The sequence below is a fragment of the Cherax quadricarinatus genome, chromosome 44 (assembly GCF_038502225.1).
Source record: "Cherax quadricarinatus isolate ZL_2023a chromosome 44, ASM3850222v1, whole genome shotgun sequence".
In the NCBI taxonomy this organism is placed as follows: Eukaryota; Metazoa; Arthropoda; class Malacostraca; order Decapoda; family Parastacidae; genus Cherax; species Cherax quadricarinatus.
This window is the reverse complement of record NC_091335.1, coordinates 14,407,778-14,430,996: the sequence shown is the minus strand read 5'-3', so window position 1 is coordinate 14,430,996 and position 23,219 is coordinate 14,407,778. Positions and strand designations below refer to the sequence as shown.

At 37.9% G+C, this 23,219-nt stretch overlaps 1 protein-coding gene across 4 annotated transcripts in view; it reads left to right on the top strand.

The window, feature by feature from the left end:
• Positions 1 to 23,219, top strand: part of Spt20 (transcription factor Spt20 homolog) — a 90,254-nt gene that overhangs the window by 32,081 nt on the left and 34,954 nt on the right. For 3 of the 4 annotated variants that reach the window (XM_053789143.2, XM_053789142.2, XM_053789139.2), the window contains exons 11-16: positions 666 to 791; positions 4,658 to 4,769; positions 17,441 to 17,587; positions 18,107 to 18,204; positions 21,033 to 21,113; positions 21,671 to 21,785. In XM_053789143.2, the coding sequence (XP_053645118.1) occupies positions 666 to 791; positions 4,658 to 4,769; positions 17,441 to 17,587; positions 18,107 to 18,204; positions 21,033 to 21,113; positions 21,671 to 21,785 (679 nt within the window). The remainder of the gene's footprint in view (positions 1 to 665; positions 792 to 4,657; positions 4,770 to 17,440; positions 17,588 to 18,106; positions 18,205 to 21,032; positions 21,114 to 21,670; positions 21,786 to 23,219) is intronic. The other variant, XM_053789141.2, reaches the window with a different exon arrangement.

Genomic DNA, 23,219 nt, shown 5'->3' with positions numbered 1-23,219 from the left:
CACCCTGCTTCAGTGGTCAGTGGGATACGACCAGTTTGTTGAAAAAAAAAAATATTTGTCTTGATTATGTTGGATAGTTTTCATCTTAATTATACAGTGGAACCTCCGTTTTCATATGCCCTAGTTTGTATGTAAAACTATAGTTATTCTCTATAAAATGTATTGTTTGTTAATATTTTTGTGTGTGTGGAACAGATTAATTGGGTTTACATTATTTCCTATGGGAAATATTAACAAAAAATACATTTTATAGAGAATAACTATAGTTTTACATACAAATTAGGGCATAAAAAAAGCGAGGTTCCACTGTATGAGAATCTTTCTATCTTATGCACATTCCTTAAATTCTTAACTTTGTGCATCATTATGTATGGACATTGTCACTGACTAGGGTTTCTTCATGCAGTTGTCACCCCTCCTCTGCCTAGTGTTATTGCAATACTTCTTAAAACACTAATTTTTGTATTTTATTTTCTAGTAGTTAATTCTTCACTTCATTATGAAATTTATATATCTATTCTTTGGTCATTACCAGTTCTACTACACAAGTTTTTTTCTGAGACCCTCAGTAAATAAATTATACGCAACACAGATAGCCTACACTTAGGAGACCAAACTTATGATGACATAAATAATGTAAATAAATTATTTTTTACTATTCTTAGCAAGCAGTAGCAGTAGCTGCAGCAGCAGTAGCAGCTGCAGCTGGAGGTTCATCTGGGGTGTCATCTGCATCGTCCACGACAACTATGAGCCAGCACACTCAACCTAATGTCATCATTGTCTCAAACGTAAATCACTGTACTCAATTAGTGTTATTGAACCACACTAGGAGAACATCAAAGCTTTATTTTAATATTGAGACTGTGTATGCTTTATGCTTTTGGTAACCACACTCCCCCACACTATCTTCTAATCTCCATGCTCTGAATTCTCTGTATAATATTCATACCACACATTGCTCTTAAACAAAACATCTCCATTGCCTCCAGCCCATGCCTTGCTCCCATTTAACCCTTTCATTGTCCAGACCGCTGATCTTATCTAAGTGTCCAAGAATCCCCCCTTTCCCAAGAAAAAAAAAAACTTGTGAAATGATAGAGAATCTAAGGTAATGAAACCCAAAATATGAAATTTGATGGAAAATTGACAAAATTGCACTTTTGTGAATTTTGTTGTGTCAGCAGTATTTATGCACTGGCTATTTTACCCACTTTGAATCCAATTTTAGGCCAATTACACTGTTCTGGTCGACCAAATTCTTAGCTATTTCACTAGTATATCTTCCATTTTATTAATTGAGCACAAGAAACTGCCCAATCAACTATTTCCACTACCCAATAAAGTGATCAGAAATTGGTAATTTAGCCAATTTCACACATTTAAAAATATTCCAATTTCAAAACAGCATCTAGAATAAACAATGCAGGCCTTTCTGGCACTAAAATAACATTTCCTCTCTTCATTAGTTACATTCCCAGGCTTTACACATGAATTCCATTTTTAATTTTTATTCACAGAATTTTTATTAACACAAAAAAAAATAGAAAATTTACTGCTATGCAATATTGTAATAATTGTATAAATAATACTAGTGCATTCGTGAATGCATATTAGACCCACCAGTTGGATGTGTATTGGACGAGTGGTGCGAGTTCACTTTTGAATGTCAGCAAATATCAAATATTTCCGCTACTTTGAGCTCAATTTCGAGTCCTGAATTTTAGTCCTGAAACAAGTAAAAATTATCCCTATTTGTGTAATATATCTTACATTCTATCAAATGAGGCTAAGAAACTGAGAATACAACCATAAAAACCATACAAAAATACACCACAAAGTTGCTGTTTTAAACCAAAAACATAGTCACAGTTTTTTCTCATTATGCACTGCATGCTGCAGGATTTTTTATATGGTGCACACTTACCGTATAGACGTGTTCTCTCATATCTAGGCCCAAATTTACTGCTCACAGCTTATCTGAGTGAGCTGAGCTTATGGCATAGTGCTACAGCACAACCCTTAGTACTACAATATGAATGGCTAAGGGATTAAAAGTGTTGGTACCACTACACTTGGGTACATTTTCTCCTTTTGCCTCCATAGATAAAGTTCTTTTTACAGATACCTCAACAAACCACCCACTTTTTCCCATCCTCATTTAGTCTGAGATTCATATACCCATGTAAAGTGGTTTGGACATTTAAGAGAGGATGGAGCAGAATAGGATCACCAAGAGGACATATAAATCTAGGGTAGAAGTGAGACAAGGTTAGGAGTTAGGAGTCATCCCAGGAAGGGTTGGAGGAGTGGGGTGTAGGAAATCTTGAGTGCTAGGGAACTGCACATCCAACAGGTCTGTGTGAGCATGTTAGAGTGAAGTGAGTGGAGACAAGTGGTTTTTATGGCTTGACAGCTGTTGGAGTGTGAGCCAGGTAGTATTTACTAAGTTTAGAGGATCATCTCTATGATATCATGACACTTCTGGCAAGAGAGCAGTTGAATGAGTAATGGTGAATGTGTTTCCTTTTCTTTTTTTCTTTTTAGGGTCACTCTACCATGGTGAGAAATGGCCGGTGTATTAAAAAGTATTAATGTTTATGCATGCCTAATGTGTATGTGCAAGCATCTAGCTAAATTTGTGCATGTTGAGCACTAACCCTTAGCTTTTGATTGACTGACATGATGTAGCTGTTTTATCTTCTGTTGATTCCATGTACTGCAACACTTTCTAGCTCATTCAATGTCTTCATTAAACTTTCAGCATCAACAAATATTTTTTTAATATCTCTTTGGTTCATTTGGGTATTAAGCTTCCATCTGTATTCTTTTATCCTCAGTCATACCTTATCACTAATCTCCTCTTTCTTCTCTGTTCCTGATGTGTACTGTATTTTGCACTTAGCTGTCGTGTCTTCTCCTAATCTACATTCTTCTAGTCTTGGGAGATTTAACTCTTAGTCTTTCTTTACCTCTCATGGTACTGAACTCCAGTACCATTCTGGTAACAAACTTTAGAATTTCTTCAAGCTTCTTTTTGCTTGGCTAGATGATGATTCCACACCAATGCTAAATATATCTTTAAGAATTGGTCTTAGGTTCAATATATGGTATTTGCTTGTTTAAGTGCATGATGGCATTTTTCATGTTTACTTGAGTTATCTACATTGTTGTTGTTTTTGCAATGAGGACCTTTTCTTTGAAAGTAACCAAAGAAACTGGAGACAACATACTGCTTGACCATTCTGTCAGCCTCTCCAGGTCCTCCTGAAGTTGGCCTCTGCTCATTTTGATTTAATTAGTTTCACATTTTCTGCAAACATTGGCATGTAGGAATCTTGTTTTCCTTGGTAGATCATTCACACATACCAGGAAAAGTAAGAATCTTGAAAGAATTGTCTTAGGGACCTCCAGTAATTAAAGTTTGCCTATCCTGACATATTTTACTTTATAGGATTTTGCTTACTTTTCCAGTGATTATTTATTTGTACTTACAGATACAAATGTTTTGTCTTTAGTGTTTTGATTTTTATTTAATTTATGATAATTTCCAGTTATTGTAGCATATGTTATCTCCCCTTAGATCTACATACACTGTATGTATGTAGATCTAACGGGTTATTAAATCATTTAGTGACATGTTAGGTGACAGCTCATAACTACAAACTTCAGTTGTTTGATGATACCCAGGTGTTGCACTTGTGTCTTTTTTACCACTCTATAGCTGAAGATTTTGTAATTTATTTTTATTGTTATCCTTACTGCTCTGGTCTTATTTTTTCCTTACAAATTCTTTCTTGTACATGTATATGTTTGCTGAGGAAGCCCACATCATTAAACAACTGAAGTTTGTAGTTATGAGTTGTTACCTAACATGTCACTAAAGGGTTTAGTAACCCCTTAGATCTACATACATACAATGTATGTTGATCTAAGGGGAGATAACATGTGCTACGACAAATAGAAACTTTTCTTATGTTGAAAGAAGAGTTTCCAGTTGTCATAGCACGTTATCTCCCCTTAGACCTACATACATTATATGTATGTAGATCTAAGGGGTTATTAAATCATTTAGTGACATGTTAGGTCTCAACTCATAGGTACAAACTTCAGTTTGTTTTGCTTCCTTGGCAAGCATATACATACATGTTCCAGAAAGAATTCATAAGGAAAAAATAAGGCCAGAGCAGTAAGGATAACAATAAAAATAAATTATAAAACCTTCAACTATAGAGTGGTGAACAAGACACATGTGCAACACCTGGGCTTCATTATTTAAAAGATGTTTCACCCAGCAGAGCTTTATCAATCTAATTAATAAAGCCCCTCTTAAATAAAGCCCTTCTTAAATAAAGCCCCTCCTAAATAAAGTTACCCAGTTTCATATGTGTCTTATTCACCATCTTGTTTGCATTACATATATTAGATCTAGTTGTCCACTACAATATTTCTTATCCTTTTCAATTTTTACTCTGGTTTTTCAGTCATTCTTAAATCTTACCTATTTTAGTAGCTTTCTTATTAAAGCAACAATAATCAAGAAAAATGAAGTGGAAAAAAATTGATATGGAAAGTAGAAGTCTTTTATTACAGTATAGCACATAATCATTTTAATATGGTCATATTTATCTATTTTTTCTTGTTTTTCTTTACCCAGGGGGAGGGGGGTGTGAAGAAATCTGTGACTGTTGTAACTAAACCAATTGCTGTGACATCAGCCTCCACTCTTACCAGTTTAATATCAGCTCAGCCGGTGCAACAGAGTTCAGGTATGTATCAATATTATACTAGTGTAAACTTTTCGTTGTGTTAAGTGTATTGTGTAGAATATCAAGTCCTTAGTAAAATACAGTAGAACCTCTGTAATCCACCATTTAATTTCTGGCTTAGAATTTGCCTTACTTTCTCTTGTTTGATGAAGATATTTTATAAAGTGGCATCAGAGCTGGACTATAATTACAGAAAAATCATTCCAAAATGTCTGTATATAAAATACACTGTACATGTTGTACAGGGTTAAATTGCACATTGAAAATGCTGGGGATCAGTACCAAACAAGATGTATGCCAAACAAATTTTCCCATAAGAAATATAGGAAAAACGATTAATCCATTCCCATGAAAAAATCCTATTGCTATTGGCATATTATACATTGATGGGGTTATATAAAATAATTTAAACACTGCTTAATACTAAAATATGTAATTTAAACACTGCTGAATGCTTAAATACATACATAAATACAAAAGAATTAGATGAAATAAATTCAAATTTAACCTCACTTTGCTGAAAAGACTCGGGTGCCTACTAGGATAGTGCTCACATCCAGATCCATGGACCTGCCCAGAGAGACAATATCCTCCACTATAGACACAGCCTTAAAGCCCTCAAAGTCCCTCTCAGCCACTTCTTCTGGCCACAAATTTCTCCAAGCAGAGTTCATTGTTATGTATGAAACTTCCTGCCAGGCTTTGTCAGTGAGAGTTATGCAATGGGCAATAGTAAAGTGATCTTTCCAAAACTCTCTCAGGGTTAACTCTGTGTCAGGGGTCACTTCAAAGCACCTCTGGAATAGTGTTTTAGTGTAGAGTTTCTTGATATTACTGATGACCTGCTGATCCATGGGCTGAATGAGAGGAGTCATAGTCGTGTTAGGGGGCAGAAACTTTACAGTGGTGAAGTCAAACTCTGGCAGCACATTGTCCTGCAAGCTTGGAGGGTGAGCTGGATCATTGTCCATTATGAGGAGGGCCTTCAGAGGCAGGTTTCTCTCCTCTAAATAACTTCTTACACTTGGCCCAAACACAACATTAAACCATTCGCTGAAATATTCTCTGGTTACCCAAGCCTTGCTGTTTGACTTCCTCATCACAGGTAACTGAGTTTTCTGCACATTGTTTTTTAACCCTTTGAGGGTCGACAGGCCCTCTCCGAGATTTGTTCTCAGGGTCGGCCAAATTTAAAAAAAAAAAAATTCTGATGAAAAGATAGAGAATCTTTTCCCAATCATAATGACACCAAAAATATGAAATTTGATGGAAAACTTACGGAATTATGCTCTCACGAAGTTAGCCGTTTCGGCGATGTTTACGGATCGGCGATTTTGCCCACTTTGAGCCCCATTTTCGGCCAGTTCCACTGTACTAGTCGACAAAAAACATGAATCACTAGAACTCCATTGTTTCTATTGATTGAGTGCAAGAAACCACCCATTTACCAATTTTAACTATCCAGTACAGTGGTCAGAATTTAGCAATTTTGCCAATTTCACACAAATTTCAAAAGATGCCAATTTCCGAATAGGGTCCAGAACAAACAAGAAATACATTCTGGGCACTAAAATGATATTTCCTCTGTTCATTAGTCATGTCTCAAGGCCCCACTTACATTCTTTTGCTTTCCACTTTGAATTTTTATTCTCACAAAAAATAGAAGATTTACTGTTATGCAGACTACTGCATTAGTGTAAAAAATGGTATGAATCATATTTGCGCACTTGCAAAGGAATATTAGACTCACCAGTTGACGTGTATTGGATGCTTGGCATGATTTGTTTACTTTTGAACTTTGGGAAAAATCGAACATTTCTGCTACTTTGAGCTCAATTTCAAGGTACTTTTCATTACAAAACCAGTCAAAATCATCTCAATTTTTATGATATGCCTTCCATTCTATAAAATAAGACCAAGGAAACTAGAATACAACAATAAATACCATACGAAAATACAGTGCAAAGTCGCTGTTTTATTCCAAAAAAACAAAGTTTTTTTTTTCTCATTATGCACTATGTGCTGCAGGATTTTTTTTATACCATGCACACTGACCACATAGACCCATTCTTTCATATGGAGGCCTACCAGCTTTCTCCCACTAGATTTGAGGGCACTAGAATTTAGGCGTACTAGTACGTCAAAAACCCTGGGTCGTAAGCCGTACTAGTACATCTGAAACCCTCAAAGGGTTAAAGGCCCTCAGGTTTTTAGGGTGGTAGATTAGTAGAGGCTTCAGTTTGCAATCCCCACTTGCATTGGCACAAAACAAGAGTTAACCTATCCTTCATTGGCTTGTGTCCTGGTAATGCCTTCTCCTCTTGTGTAATATAGGTTCTGTTAGGAATTTTCTTCCAAAACAGGCCTATTTTATCACAGTTAAAAACTTGTTGGGGAACAAAACCCTCAACCTCCACAAATTCCCCAAACTCTGTAACAAAATCATTGGCAGCATCTTTATCAGCACTGGCTTCCTCTCCATGCCTCACAACACTGTGAATGCCAGTCCTCTTCTTAAAATTATCAAACCAGTCATGGCTGGCTTTAAACACTTTACTTTCATGGCTCATTCCTGCCTTGTTTTTCAAAAGATCAGCATGCATCAGTTTTGCCTTTTCACAAATCATTGCCTTTGATATGCTATCACCGGCACACTGTTTTACTGTTATCCAGATCAAAAGCAATTTTTCAACATGCTCTAATGTCCCTGATCTTTGTTTGGTAATCGATTTCACCCCCCTTTGCAACGTTAGCCGATTTAATAACATCTTTGTTCTTCACAGTCGTAGGTACCATTGTTCTCGGCATACGGTATGCAGGAGCCAAGTCCCGGATGTGCATGCCGCCATCATATTTTTCAACAATCTCTTTTTTCACCTCCATGGTGATCCTAACTATTTTCTTCATTGCTTGGCTCTTCTCATTAACTTTCTTAGAACTCATAGTTAATCAATTTACTAAAAATTTATACAAAAAACACAAAATCACGTGAAAATTCACAGAGAATTACAGCACGGGTTGTTCACTGAATGGTAGCAATGGGTGTACTGACACTAGTGGGCAGCTGTATTCCAAACAAAGGTCATATACCAAGCAAAAATTTTCGTGTTCAAACAGGACGTAGACCAAGTTGGACTTATTCCAAAGCGGACGTATACTGAGGTACCACTGTACATGTATGTCATCATGTGTAGTTACTCTCATTATCAGTGGAGAATGTTTTGTTACTTTGTTATTTTCCAGCTTCTAATTAACACAGGGAAATTACACCAGGATTGTCCTTTACAGATGCACACTTTTTGTAGGTTTTAGAGCAGATCCTAGTTCTTTTGTGGCAAACATTCATTGACTTATAAATTTATTTTCTTGAATGCTGCTTTCCTAACAAATTCAGTTTTGATGGTTTGATTACTCTATTTGATTAACATTGGTTGCTTACTACACAAATAGTGGTTAACATAGTATATGTACAGTTTTTGTGTTTCTTCTTTACTATAATAAAGGTTGCCCTCTATCAATTTTATTGTAATGTTTATACAATTGTCACTTTTGTCAGATGACAGATCCTGACCATTCACAATATCCAAGTTAATGGGTACTGTATTTGTTAAAGATACACTCAAGATAGATAATATCAATGAAAAAGTTAAAATATGGTAATGAAAAAAAACAGCAGTGTAAATAATAAAATATAGTTGTACAGTATTGTTTAGCTCTTCACTGTTGAAAGCCCTGAAATTTAAAGTGCTGACAATGTCAGCATTTAAAAAATAATACTTGTGAAATGGTAGAGAATCTTTTTCTGAAGGCAGTAACATCAAAAACACAAAATTTAATGGAAAAGGTACAGAATTACACAAGCACAAGGTTAATGCTCTGGGTGACATTTATGCATCAACAATTTCACCCACTTGGAGTCCTATTGAAGCTACACGTAATTCCATTGCTCAATTTGACTAAATTCCGGGTTATTCTGCTAGTATACCTTCCATTCTATCATTTGAGAACAAGAATCTGCCCATTCAGCTATCTGACCTCTCCTATAATAGTACAGTGAAAGTAAGTGCAAAGGACAGTACTGAGAAGAAGAGGATGATGTCTTAAGAAATCGTAATGACACGATTGCAAACAAACCATACCCCCGGCCGGGATTGAACCCGCGGTCATAGTCTCTCAAAACTCCAGCCCGCCGCGTTAGCCACTAGACCAGCTAGCCACAATAAGATTCATCCAACTAGGTAGAAATATACCTAGTTGGATGAATCTTATTGTGGCTAGCTGGTCTAGTGGCTAACGCGACGGGCTGGAGTTTTGAGACTCTATGACCTCGGGTTCAATCCTGGCCGGGGGTATGGTTAGGATGATGTCCATTGAATTAAAACATGAAATCATTAGGAAAACACGAGCAAGGTGTGCTGTAGTTGACTTGGCGAGGCAGTACAAGTGTAGTATGAACTTCATGCCTCGTGCCTTCTCACAGAGAAAGCATCAGGCATTTATGTTGATTTACTTCCAAGATATTCACCCAAAACTTAGGCCGGTCTCCTTCTTCCGAAAAAAAAAAATCCAAGAAAATCGCTTATGTTTCAGTGTTTTCCTTATGAAACTAATGATTTAGTGCAGTTAGCCTTACAAACACTCTATTTTCTCTTATAAAAGATCTCAGAAGGGCAAGAATGGGAAGATATGGTCAGAGAGATAATTATTTTTACCTCGGGAGTGGCTGCCACCACTCGTCACATAATGACATATTTTATTCATTCTAGAGTATATATCATGTTCCCATGTTATTTATATTGTTTATTATGTCATATTAGATCAATTTTGATAGATAAATAAGCCATAGAGTTGATATTAGCATTATATTGAAATATTTTCTCCTGCCTCCCAAGAGCCAGGAATTCCACTTGAACTGATTAATGGCATTTCAGTTAATTTCAATGAGGAAAATTGAATTGCTATACATGTACGAGCAAATTGAGTTATGAGCTGGGTCACAGAACGAATTAAACTCGTAAGTCAAGGTACTACTGTACACTGAAATCAGTAATTTGGCCAGTTTTACACAAAATTTAAATATATTTCAATTTAAAAACAGAGCTCAAAGTAAAAACTATAGACATTCCAGGCACTAAAGCAGCATTTCCTCTATTTAATAATCTTGACCATAGGCCTCCCCATTATTACACTTCCCCTCCATTTTGAATTCAACATCACACAAAAAATAATAAAGTACTAACCAGGAATATTTGGTGATGGTTTACAGCATCCCAATAATTGAGTCAGACATAGTAAAAACCCATAAGAAGACCAGGGGTTTTAGGGAAGGCCTTACCCATCCTCAGTAAAATTGTCAAAAATCAAATATTTCCACTACTTCTGATCCTGGAACCAACCAAAATGATCTCTATTTCAGCAGCATGTTTTCTATTCTATCAATTGAAATTGCCAATAAAACCATAAAAACCATCTCAGAAAACACCTTAGAGTTGCTGTTTTAAACCAAACACAAGGTCAGAGATTTGCTTTTATTATCATGCACCACTTCGGGCAGGATTTGTTTTGTACTGTGCACACTCACTTGCACAGATTCATTCTAAGCCAAAATTTACTGCTCATAGCTTATCTGAGGGAGCTGAGCCCAAGTAACGTAGATCTATGTATGAGACAGTGTAAAGGTTAAATCTTATTATTTGTTTAAATGGTTTCTGACAGAATGCCAGAAAGTAAATTGTGGAGTAATTTATTTTTATACTAACTTTTTTTAAATATCTATGTGAGTGACTTATAATGTATTTTTTTTTATTATCACACTGGCCGATTCCCACCAAGGCAGGGTGGCCCGAAAAAGAAAAACTTTCACCATCATTCACTCCATCACTGTCTTGCCAGAAGGGTGCTTTACACTACAGTTTTTAAACTGCAACATTAACACCCCTCCTTCAGAGTGCAGGCACTGTACTTCCCATCTCCAGGACTCAAGTCCGGCCTGCCGGTTTCCCTGAACCCCTTCATTAAATGTTACTTTGCTCACACTCCAACAGCATGTCAAGTATTAAAAATCATTTGTCTCCATTCACTCCTGTCAAACACGCTCACGCATGCCTGCTGGAAGTCCAAGCCCCTCGCACACAAAACCTCCTTTACCCCCTCCCTCCAACCTTTCATAGGCCGACCCCTACCCCGCCTTCCTTCCACTACAGACTGATACACTCTTGAAGTCACTCTGTTTCGCTTCATTCTCTCTACATGTCCAAACCACCTCAACAACCCTTCCTCAGCCCTCAGGACAACTGTTTTGGTAATCCCGCACCTCCTCCTAACTTCCAAACTACGAATTCTCTGCATTATATTCACACCACACATTGCCCTCAGACATGACATCTCCACTGCCTCCAGCCTTCTCCTCGCTGCAACATTCATCACCTATGCTTCACACCCACATAATAGCGCTGGTAAAACTATACTCTCATACATTCCCCTCTTTGCCTCCAAGGACAAAGTTCTTTGTCTCCACAGACTCCTAAGTGCACCACTCACCCTTTTCCCCTCATCAATTCTATGATTCACCTCATCTTTCATAGACCCATCCGCTGACACGTCCACTCCCAAATATCTGAATACATTTACCTCCTCCATACTCTCTCCCTCCAATCTGATATCCAATCTTTCATCACCTAATCTTTTTGTTATCCTCATAACCTTACTCTTTCCTGTATTCACTTTTAATTTTCTTCTTTTGCACACCCTACCAAATTCATCCACCAATCTCTGCAACTTCTCTTCAGAATCACCCAAGAGCACAGTGTCATCAGCAAAGAGCAACTGTGACAACTCCCACTTTATGTGTGATTCTTTATCTTTTAACTCCACGCCTCTTGCCAAGACCCTCGCATTTACTTCTCTTACAACCCCATCTATAAATATATTAAACAACCACAGTGACATCACACATCCTTGTCAAAGGCCTACTTTTACTGGGAAATAATTTCCCTCTTTCCTACATACTCTAACTTGAGCCTCACTATCCTCATAAAAACTCTTCACTGCTTTCAGTAACCTACCTCCTACACCATACACCTGCAACATCTGTCACATTGCCCCCCTATCCACCCTGTCATACTCCTTTTCCAAATCCATAAATGCCACAAAGACCTCTTTAGCCTTATCTAAATACTGTTCACTTATATGTTTCACTGTAAACACCTGGTCCACACACCCCCTACCTTTCCTAAAGCCTCCTTGTTCATCTGCTATCCTATTCTCCGTCTTGCTCTTAATTCTTTCAATAATAACTCTACCATACACTTTACCAGGTATACTCAACAGACTTTTTTTTTTTTTCAACAGACCGGCCGTATCCCACCAAGGCAGGGTGGCCCAAAAAGAAAAACGAAAGTTTCTCTTTTTAAATTTAGTAATTTATACAGGAGAAGGGGTTACTAGCCCCTTCCTCCTGGCATTTTAGTCGCCTCTTACAACACGCATAGCTTACGGAGGAAGAATTCTGTTCCACTTCCCCATGGAGATAAGAGGAGATAAACAAGAACAAGAACTAGTAAGAAAATAGAAGAAAACCCTGAGGGGTGTGTATATATATATATATATATTCTTTCTTTCTTTCAACACACCGGCCGTATCCCACCGAGGCGGGGTGGCCCAAAAGGAAAAACGAAAGTTTCTCCTTTTACATTTAGTAATATATACAGGAGAAGAGGTTACTAGCCCCTTGCTCCCGGCATTTTAGTTGCCTCTTACAACACGCATGGCTTACGGAGGAAGAATTCTGTTCCACTTCCCCATGGAGATAAGAGGAAATAAACAAGAATAAGAACTAGAAAGAAAATAGAAGAAAACCCAGAGGGGTGTGTATATATGTGCTTGTACATGTATGTGTAGTGTGACCTAAGTGTAAGTAGAAGTAGCAAGACGTACCTGAAATCTTGCATGTTCATGAGACAGAAAAAAGGACACCAGCAATCCTACCATCATGTAAAACAATTACAGGCTTTCGTTTTACACTCACTTGGCAGGACGGTAGTACCTCCCTGGGCGGTTGCTGTCTACCAACCTACTACCTACACTCAACAGACTTATCCCCCTATAATTTTTGCACTCTCTTTTGTCCCCTTTGCCTTTATACAAAGGAACTATGCATGCTCTCTGCCAATCCCTAGGTACCTTACCCTCTTCCATACATTTATTAAATAATTGCACCAACCTCTCCAAAACTATATCCCCACCTGCTTTTAACATTTCTATCTTTATCCCATCAATCCTGGCTGCCTTACCTGCTTTCATTTTGCCTACTGCCTCACGAACTTCCCCCACACTCACAACTGGCTCTTCCTCACTCCTACAAGATGTTATTCCTCCTTGCCCTATACACGAAATCACAGCTTCCCTATCTTCATCAACATTTAACAATTCCTCAAAATATTCCCTCCATCTTCCCAATACCTCTAACTCTCCATTTAATAACTCTCCTCTCCTATTTTTAACTGACAAATCCATTTGTTCCCTAGGCTTCCTTAACTTGTTAATCTCACTCCAAAACTTTTTCTTATTTTCAACAAAATTTGTTGGTAACATCTCACCCACTCTCTCATTTGCTCTCATTTTACATTGCTTCACCACTCTCTTAACCTCTCTCTTTTTCCCCATATACTCTTCCCTCCTTGCATCACTTCTACTTTGTAAAAACTTCTCATATGCTAACTTTTTCTCCCTTACTACTCTCTTTACATCATCATTCCACCAATCGCTCCTCTTCCCTCCCGCACCCACTTTCCTGTAACCACAAACTTCTGCTGAACACTCTAACACTACATTTTTAAACGTACCCCATACCTCTTCGACCCCATTGTCTATGCTCTCATTAGCCCATCTATCCTCCAATAGCTGTTTATTTTATTATTTTTTTTTATTATCACACCGGCCGATTCCCACCAAGGCAGGGTGGCCCGAAAAAGAAAAACTTTCACCATCATTCACTCCATCACTGTCTTGCCAGAAGGGTGCTTTACACTACAGTTTTTAAACTGCAACATTAACACCCCTCCTTCAGAGTGCAGGCACTGTACTTCCCATCTCCAGAACTCAAGTCCGGCCTGCCGGTTTCCCTGAATCCCTTCATAAATGTTACTTTGCTCACACTCCAACAGCACGTCAAGTATTAAAAACCATTTGTCTCCATTCACTCCTATCAAACACGCTCACGCATGCCTGCTGGAAGTCCAAGCCCCTCGCACACAAAACCTCCTTTACCCCCTCCCTCCAACCCTTCCTAGGCCGACCCCTACCCCGCCTTCCTTCCACTACAGACTGATACACTCTTGAAGTCATTCTGTTTCGCTCCATTCTCTCTACATGTCCGAACCACCTCAACAACCCTTCCTCAGCCCTCTGGACAACAGTTTTGGTAATCCCGCACCTCCTCCTAACTTCCAAACTACTAATTCTCTGCATTATATTCACACCACACATTGCCCTCAGACATGACATCTCCACTGCCTCCAGCCTTCTCCTCGCTGCAACATTCATCACCCACGCTTCACACCCATATAAGAGCGTTGGTAAAACTATACTCTCATACATTCCCCTCTTTGCCTCCAAGGACAAAGTTCTTTGTCTCCACAGACTCCTAAGTGCACCACTCACTCTTTTTCCCTCATCAATTCTATGATTCACCTCATCTTTCATAGACCCATCCGCTGACACGTCCACTCCCAAATATCTGAATACGTTCACCTCCTCCATACTCTCTCCCTCCAATCTGATATTCAATCTTTCATCACCTAATCTTTTTGTTATCCTCATAACCTTACTCTTTCCTGTATTCACCTTTAATTTTCTTCTTTTGCACACCCTACCAAATTCATCCACCAATCTCTGCAACTTCTCTTCAGAATCTCCCAAGAGCACAGTGTCATCAGCAAAGAGCAGCTGTGACAACTCCCACTTTGTGTGTGATTCTTTATCTTTTAACTCCACGCCTCTTGCCAAGACCCTCGCATTTACTTCTCTTACAACCCCATCTATAAATATATTAAACAACCACGGTGACATCACACATCCTTGTCTAAGGCCTACTTTTACTGGGAAAAAATTTCCCTCTTTCCTACATACTCTAACTTGAGCCTCACTATCCTCGTAAAAACTCTTCACTGCTTTCAGTAACCTACCTCCTACACCATACACTTGCAACATCTGCCACATTGCCCCCCTATCCACCCTGTCATACGCCTTTTCCAAATCCATAAATGCCACAAAGACCTCTTTAGCCTTATCTAAATACTGTTCACTTATATGTTTCACTGTAAACACCTGGTCCACACACCCCCTACCTTTCCTAAAGCCTCCTTGTTCATCTGCTATCCTATTCTCCGTCTTACTCTTAATTCTTTCAATTATAACTCTACCATACACTTTACCAGGTACACTCAACAGACTTATCCCCCTATAATTTTTGCACTCTCTTTTATCCCCTTTGCCTTTATACAAAGGAACTATGCATGCTCTCTGCCAATCCCTAGGTACCTTACCCTCTTCCATACATTTATTAAATAATTGCACCAACCACTCCAAAACTATATCCCCACCTGCTTTTAACATTTCTATCTTTATCCCATCAATCCCGGCTGCCTTACCCCCTTTCATTTTACCTACTGCCTCACGAACTTCCCCCACACTCACAACTGGCTCTTCCTCACTCCTACAAGATGTTATTCCTCCTTGCCCTATACACGAAATCACAGCTTCCCTATCTTCATCAACATTTAACAATTCCTCAAAATATTCCTTCCATCTTCCCAATACCTCTAACTCTCCATTTAATAACTCTCCTCTCCTATTTTTAACTGACAAATCAATTTGTTCTCTAGGCTTTCTTAACTTGTTAATCTCACTCCAAAACTTTTTCTTATTTTCAACAAAATTTGTTGATAACATCTCACCCACTCTCTCATTTGCTCTCTTTTTACATTGCTTCACCACTCTCTTAACCTCTCTCTTTTTCTCCATATACTCTTCCCTCCTTGCATCACTTCTACTTTGTAAAAACTTCTCATATGCTAACTTTTTCTCCCTTACTACTCTCTTTACATCATCATTCCACCAATCGCTCCTCTTCCCTCCTGCACCCACTTTCCTGTAACCACAAACTTCTGCTGAACACTCTAACACTACATTTTTAAACGTACCCCATACCTCTTCGACCCCATTGTCTATGCTCTCATTAGCCCATCTATCCTCCAATAGCTGTTTATATCTTACCCTAACTGCCTCCTCTTTTAGTTTATAAACCTTCACCTCTCTCTTTCCTGATGCTTCTATTCTCCTTGTATCCCATTTACCTTTTACTCTCAGTGTAGCTACAACTAGAAAGTGATCTGATATATCTGTGGCCCCTCTATAAACATGTACATCCTGAAGTCTACTCAACAGTCTTTTATCTACCAATACATAATCCAACAAACTACTGTCATGTCGCCCTACATCATATCTTGTATACTTATTTATCCTCTTTTTCTTAAAATATGTATTACCTATAAATAAACCCCTTTCTATACAAAGTTCAATCAGAGGGCTCCCATTATCATTTACACCTGGCACCCCAAACTTACCTACCACACCCTCTCTGAAAGCTTCTCCTACTTTAGCATTCAGGTCCCCTACCACAATTACTCTCTCACTTGGTTTAAAGGCTCCTATACATTCACTTAACATCTCCCAAAATCTCTCTCTCTCCTCTGCATTCCTCTCTTCTCCAGGTGCATACACGCTTATTATGACCCACTTTTCGCATCCAACCTTTACTTTAATCCACATAATTCTTGAATTTACACATTCATATTCTCTTTTCTCCTTCCATAACTGATCCTTCAACATTACTGCTACCCCTTTCTTTGCTCTAACTCTCTCAGATACTCCAGATTTAATCCCATTTATTTCCCCCCACCGAAACTCCCCTACCCCCTTCAGCTTTGTTTCGCTTAGGGCCAGGACATCCAACTTCTTTTCATTCATAACATCAGCAATCATCTGTTTCTTGTCATCCGCACTACATCCACGCACATTCAAGCACCCCAGTTTTATAAAGTTTTTCTTCTTCTCTTTTTTAGTAAATGTCTTCAGGAGAAGGGGTTACTAGCCCATTGCTCCCGGCATTTTAGTCGCCTCATACGACACGCATGGCTTACGGAGGAAAGATTCTTTTCCACTTCCCCATGGACAATAGAAGAAATAAAGAAGAACAAGAGCTATTTAGAAAAAGGAGAAAAACCTAGATGTATGTATATATATATATACGTACGTGTATATGCATGTGCGTGTCTGTGAAGTGTGACCAAAGTGTAAGTAGGAGTAGCAAGATATCCCTGTTATCTAGCGTGTTTATGAGACAGAAAAAGAAACCAGCAATCCTACCATCATGCAAAACACAGGTTTCTGTTTCACAGTCATCTGGCAGGACGGTAGTACTTCCCTGGGTGGTTGCTGTCTACCAACCTACTACCTGACTTATAATGATAGGAAAAAATAATTACTCATCCAGTGTGTGCAATAAAAACCATAGCAAAAATAAAAACAATTTTTGTTTAATAGTTAAGGGTAATAAATAATAAAACTAATCAGGTTAGCCTTTATTATTACAAATATTTATTGTTGGTCAGCAGGTGGACAACACCAGGTGGTGGTTGCACGAAGTGCTGATATTACTAATTTATTAGCTGGTAGAGGAGCAGCTACGGCAGCAGGAATGGCAGGCATGACTGGAAGCATTGGTGGTGCCACAAAACTTGCAGTAGCTGTTACAACAGGTTTGTTGTATTTTGTAATTATGAGTTAAACGGAAATGGCATGAAATGTGCCTTAATTAAAATTTACAACTGTGTCACTTGCATAGAGTGATCAAATTGTACACATTATCCCAGGATACCTTTAACAATTTACTCACTGTGTACATAATTTTCTTGGATTGGGGCTTGAATAATCAGCTTATACAGTCAAAAAAACTACTGATTCAGTAGTGTTTCAAATTATTTACCACTACTGTATTACTCCCAGGCCTTATCTTCATTTACTTTCATTAGATCTATGGTGTTTATAAAATAACTCTCCTTTCAGTTTTTGTTTCTGATATATATAACAAATCTGTATACATATATGTAGAAGTGTAAGTCATTGAAGAATTTTTACTGTTATCCTGGTCCAGCCTTCCACTGACAGCAAAATCTGCAGATGGGGTATTGTGTCATTATGAGTTTTGTTAAACATTGTTTCAGGCTGCAAATGTGGCACAGTATGTCAAGGTAAATTTAATTTGTTGTTTATTGCAGGTCCTGGGGGTTCAAAGATTTCTCTTCCATCACTAACAACGCAGCTAAATCGCTCTGTACCAGCATACTCACAAGCTGTATCATTGGCCAAAACTCAGGTATAACTTTAAATAACATTACTAATTAACTTTGCTTTGGGTGGTTTTGTAATTTATATACATTATATGCTACATTAGCTTTCTCATTGAGAATTCTATTACTGTACCCTAGAGTGCTATATTTCAAATTGTCTCAAAGATGGAAAAAATAATTTAAAATGAAATACAAGTGAAAATTCAGAATTTTAACTTGGAAAAATCTCTCTAATTCAGATTATTTTCTCTGAATAAGAGAGGTGTTTAATTTCTATTTTGTACAAATTTTCTGTGCATAGTGTATGGTGTATTGTGTAAAGTATATTGTACTCTACATATTATACAGCAAGTTCAGTGTGTTGTTCGAATATTGTGCAAAAAACGAAAAATGAAGAAATTATAAGATAATTTGTTTATATGAATTAGACATGCACAGAGGATGGGGAAAGATATCTGAAAAGTACTATAACCTCTAACTATATAATATCTAATTTTTGTGTGGAGAAAAGTCTACCACTTGACCATTACATTACTGCATGCTTTATCACTCTCTGGCCTTCTGTAACTCTTCTCTGATAGGTGTAAAACATAAACCAATTGTTACACTATAGAAAGAAATGTCATGGTGAGCAGCAGCACTCGGTGCTATGATCAGCTGATGCTCCCTCCCCTCCATTTAACATGTTTCTTTTACATTTCAAAAGCAAATAACTCAGTTGTCTCCAACAGTGAATATTTGCTTCCATGTGTAGGCATCTTCATATATTTTCATGAAAATAGAAAATTACATTCATGTCTTAGAGAAATTTGATGAGTAGAGCAATACTTACAGATGATACCTACTGATGTCTTGATGTTTGTTTGTCTTATAAAAGGAAAAGGCCCAGTTTTATCTATACAACACTTGACTTTGGAACTCCTCTTGAATGGGCTTTAATGAAATCTAATGTTTAATATGAATACAGTGTGCGTTAAAATCACAATGTAAAATTTTGGTTGTATCTTTTTTTTATTTTTTGTTATTATCACACTGGCCGATTCCCACCAAGGCAGGGTGGCCCGAAAAAGAAAAACTTTCACCATCATTCACTCCATCACTGTCTTGCCAGAAGGGTGCTTTACACTACAGTTTTTAAACTGCAACATTAACACCCCTCCTTCAGAGTGCAGGCACTGTACTTCCCATCTCCAGGACTCAAGTCCGGCCTGCCGGTTTCCCTGAACCCCTTCATAAATGTTACTTTGCTCACACTCCAACAGCACGTCAAGTATTAAAAACCATTCATCTCCATTCACTCCTATCAAACACGCTCACGCATGCCTGCTGGAAGTCCAAGCCCCTCACACACAAAACCTCCTTTACCCCCTCCCTCCAACCTTTCCTAGGCCGACCCCTACCCCGCCTTCCTTCCACTACAGACTGATACACTCTTGAAGTCATTCTGTTTCGCTCCATTCTCTCTACATGTCCGAACCACCTCAACAACCCTTCCTCAGCCCTCTGGACAACAGTTTTGGTAATCCCGCACCTCCTCCTAACTTCCAAACTACGAATTCTCTGCATTATATTCACACCACACATTGCCCTCAGACACGACATCTCCACTGCCTCCAGCCTTCTCCTCGCTGCAACATTCATCACCCATGCTTCACACCCATATAAGAGCGTTGGTAAAACTATACTCTCATACATTCCCCTCTTTGCCTCCAAGGACAAAATTCTTTGTCTCCACAGACTCCTAAGTGCACCACTCACCCTTTTCCCCTCATCAATTCTATGATTCACCTCATCCTTCATAGACCCATCCGCTGACACGTCCACTCCCAAATATCTGAATACATTCACCTCCCCCATACTCTCTCCCTCCAATCTGATATCCAATCTTTCATCACCTAATATTTTTGTTATCCTCATAACCTTACTCTTTCCTGTATCTGTTACCAAAATACCTTATGCAGTAAAAATACATTTTTCCTAATTCTGTATATGATACTGTTTCTCAAGTTTTTTGAAATACATATGAAAGTTTCTTCAAAATCTATTAGAATGGGCACTTTACTCTAAATTGGTGATTGTTTAATAAATATATCTTAATGGTAAATTTAAAATTTCCTGATAATATTAGAAAATCTGTAAAAAAAAAAAAACATGAGAAGCTGTGAAATATCAAGGTTTTTCATTTCTAATAAAACTATAAGATTTTGCCGGTATTCTCCACCATAAGTTAAGGGTTGTACAAATCTGATAATACACATTTTTTTTGTAACATGATCCATTCATTCATTTTTTTTTTTTTTTTTTTTGAGAAAAACCTGGTTTTAATAAGTTGACAAGAAAACTGCAGGTAAGTAATGCTAAAGGAATAGGTCTGCTATTTAATGGAATACTGTATAGTATTTATAAATAACACAATGCAGTTTTTTTTATTGGAAGTACTGTCTATAATGAAGTACAGTATAGCATTGTTCTCAATAATTGAAGCAGAGGATGACATCAGATAATGACACTGTCGTTAATGCTTCATTACTTCATTTTATAACTTAGTAGTTGTTGATACCTGACTTGAACTAATGAAGTAACTGTTATGGGAATGTACAAGATTTTTATAATTATTTTAAGGTAAAATTATACATGAATATGAGAAATTTCAAGACATGCACTACGTTACCATATATTGATGCTTCTAGTGTGAATTATGTATATTCAAAAGTGAACCCCTAGTAGAATTTACACACAAAAATCATCAGAGGTATTGTATATGCAGTACTGTGTAAATTACTGTTCTGTACTTGTATAAATACCAAAATTGCCAACCAGAGTAACACATTTCAAAAACCCCAATTGGCTCTAGATCTCTTCGCCATCACTGACTGCACTCCTGAAGGGCACAGTGCCAGCGAGCACACAAGCTGTCTCCATACCCAGGCCACAGGTGTGTGTTTACTTCACTTGTCCATTCTTGTCTAAATGTAATTTTGAGAAGCCTTTCTATATTATTATTCTGTAACTATTTGAGGGTGCTGTGAATTATACATATTATATGATGGACTCTGATTGTTACGATGTACTAGTATGCGATGGACAGCCTAAAGGTTAAAGTAATGTCTGGGTGTATAATCGTATCACATACGTCAGTCTGGTTGTAACTGAAAAATTAACGGTAAATGAAGGAGGCATTCGCGTTTGTGTTTATTTTCCTTCTATAGTTTTGCCATGGATAGCCAAATCTAAAACTTGAGGAAAATCTGTCTAGATATTTGTACTTTTATGTAGGCTAGAATAAAGTCATACTGAAGTTCATTTTTTACTAAAAAATAATTCATAATATGCATATTTAAATCTTCAATCAATTTATTAAATCCTATATATCTGTAAATTTTTATGCATTAAGAAATTTATAAGTGAAAAGACTCCCATTTCATGAATTATTACCCAGATATATTCAGGAATGTCTTGATGTACTCTACAGTATTTTTAAATATATTTCAGGTTGTAAGTCTTGTTGGTGGTGTGAATGATTCATCTGCTCATGTAAAATCTTCATCCAGTAATGACTCGTCATCTTCATCCCTTAATGTGTCTGGTCTGCAACAGCTCTTAGCAGGTGAATGATTCTATATTATACAATTTTCTTGAGTATAACTTTAGTTCAGTAAACAGTTGCAGTTTTTTATAATAAATATGTGTTTCTCTAACACTGACCGTCTCCTACTGAAGTAGGGTGACCTGAAAAAGAAACATTTACACTATCACTGTTTTGTCAGTGGTGTGTAGATATGACAGTTCAGATGTCCCTCCGAGCAGAAAATACCCCCATCCCGCCTTTAGTACCTACCACCTCCAGAACTCAAGTCCAGATCCCTTCACAAAATGTTACCTTGCTCACACTCCAACAGCTCATCAGGTTCCAAAAAACATTTGACGAATGAGTGTACAATCATACCATGGTCGTTAGTTGGATGTAACTCAGAAATGATACTGTACTTGTGGGAGATTATAAAGAAAAATTGCAAAGGTTAGTGGATGAGTTTGGGAGTGTGTGTAAAGGTAGAAAGTTGAAAATGAACATAGAAAAGAGTAAGGTGATGAGGGTATCAAATGATTTAGATAAAGAAAAATTGGATATCAAATTGGGGGAGGAGGAGTATGGAAGAAGTGAATGTTTTCAGATACTTGGGAGTTGTTGTGTAGGCGGATGGATTTATGAAGGATGAGGTTAATCATAGAATTGATCAGGGAAAAAAGGTGAGTGGTGCCTTGAAGTATATGTGGAGACAAAAAACATTATCTATGGAGGCAAAGAAGGGAATGTATGAAAGTATAGTAGTACCAACACACTTATATGGGTGTGAAGCTTGGGTTGTGACTGCAGCAGCAAGGAGGCAGTTGGAGGCAGTGGTGATGTCCTGTCTAAGGGCAGTGTGTGCTGTAAATATTATGCAGAAAATTCGGAGTGTGGAAATTAGGAAAAGGTGTGGAGTTAATAAAAGTATTAGTCAGAGGGCTGAAGAGGGGTTGTTGAGGTGGTTTGGTCATTTAGAGAGAATGGATCAAAGTAGAATGACATGGAGAGTGTTTAAATCTGTAGGGGAAGGATGGTGGGGTAGGGGTCATCCTCTAAAAGGTTGGGAGGAAGGAGTAAGGGAGGTTTTGTGGGCGAGGGGCTTGGACTTCCAGCAGGCGTGCGTGAGCGTGTTCGATAGGAGTGAATGGAGACGAATGGTATTTGGGGCCTGACAAACTGTTGGAGTGTGAGCAGGGTAATATTTAGTGAAGGGATTCAGGGAAACTGGTTATTTTTATAGACAGACTTGAGTCCTGGAAATGGGAAGTACAATGCCTGCACTCTAAAGGAGGGGTTCGCGATATTGGCAGTTTGGAGGGATATGTTGTGTATCTTTATACGTACAGTATATGCTTCTAAGCTGTTGTGTTCTGAGCACCTCTGCAAAAACAGTGATTATGTGTGAGTGAGGTGAAAGTGTTGAATGATGATGAAAGTATTTTCTTTTTGGGTCACCCTGCCTCGGTGGGAGAC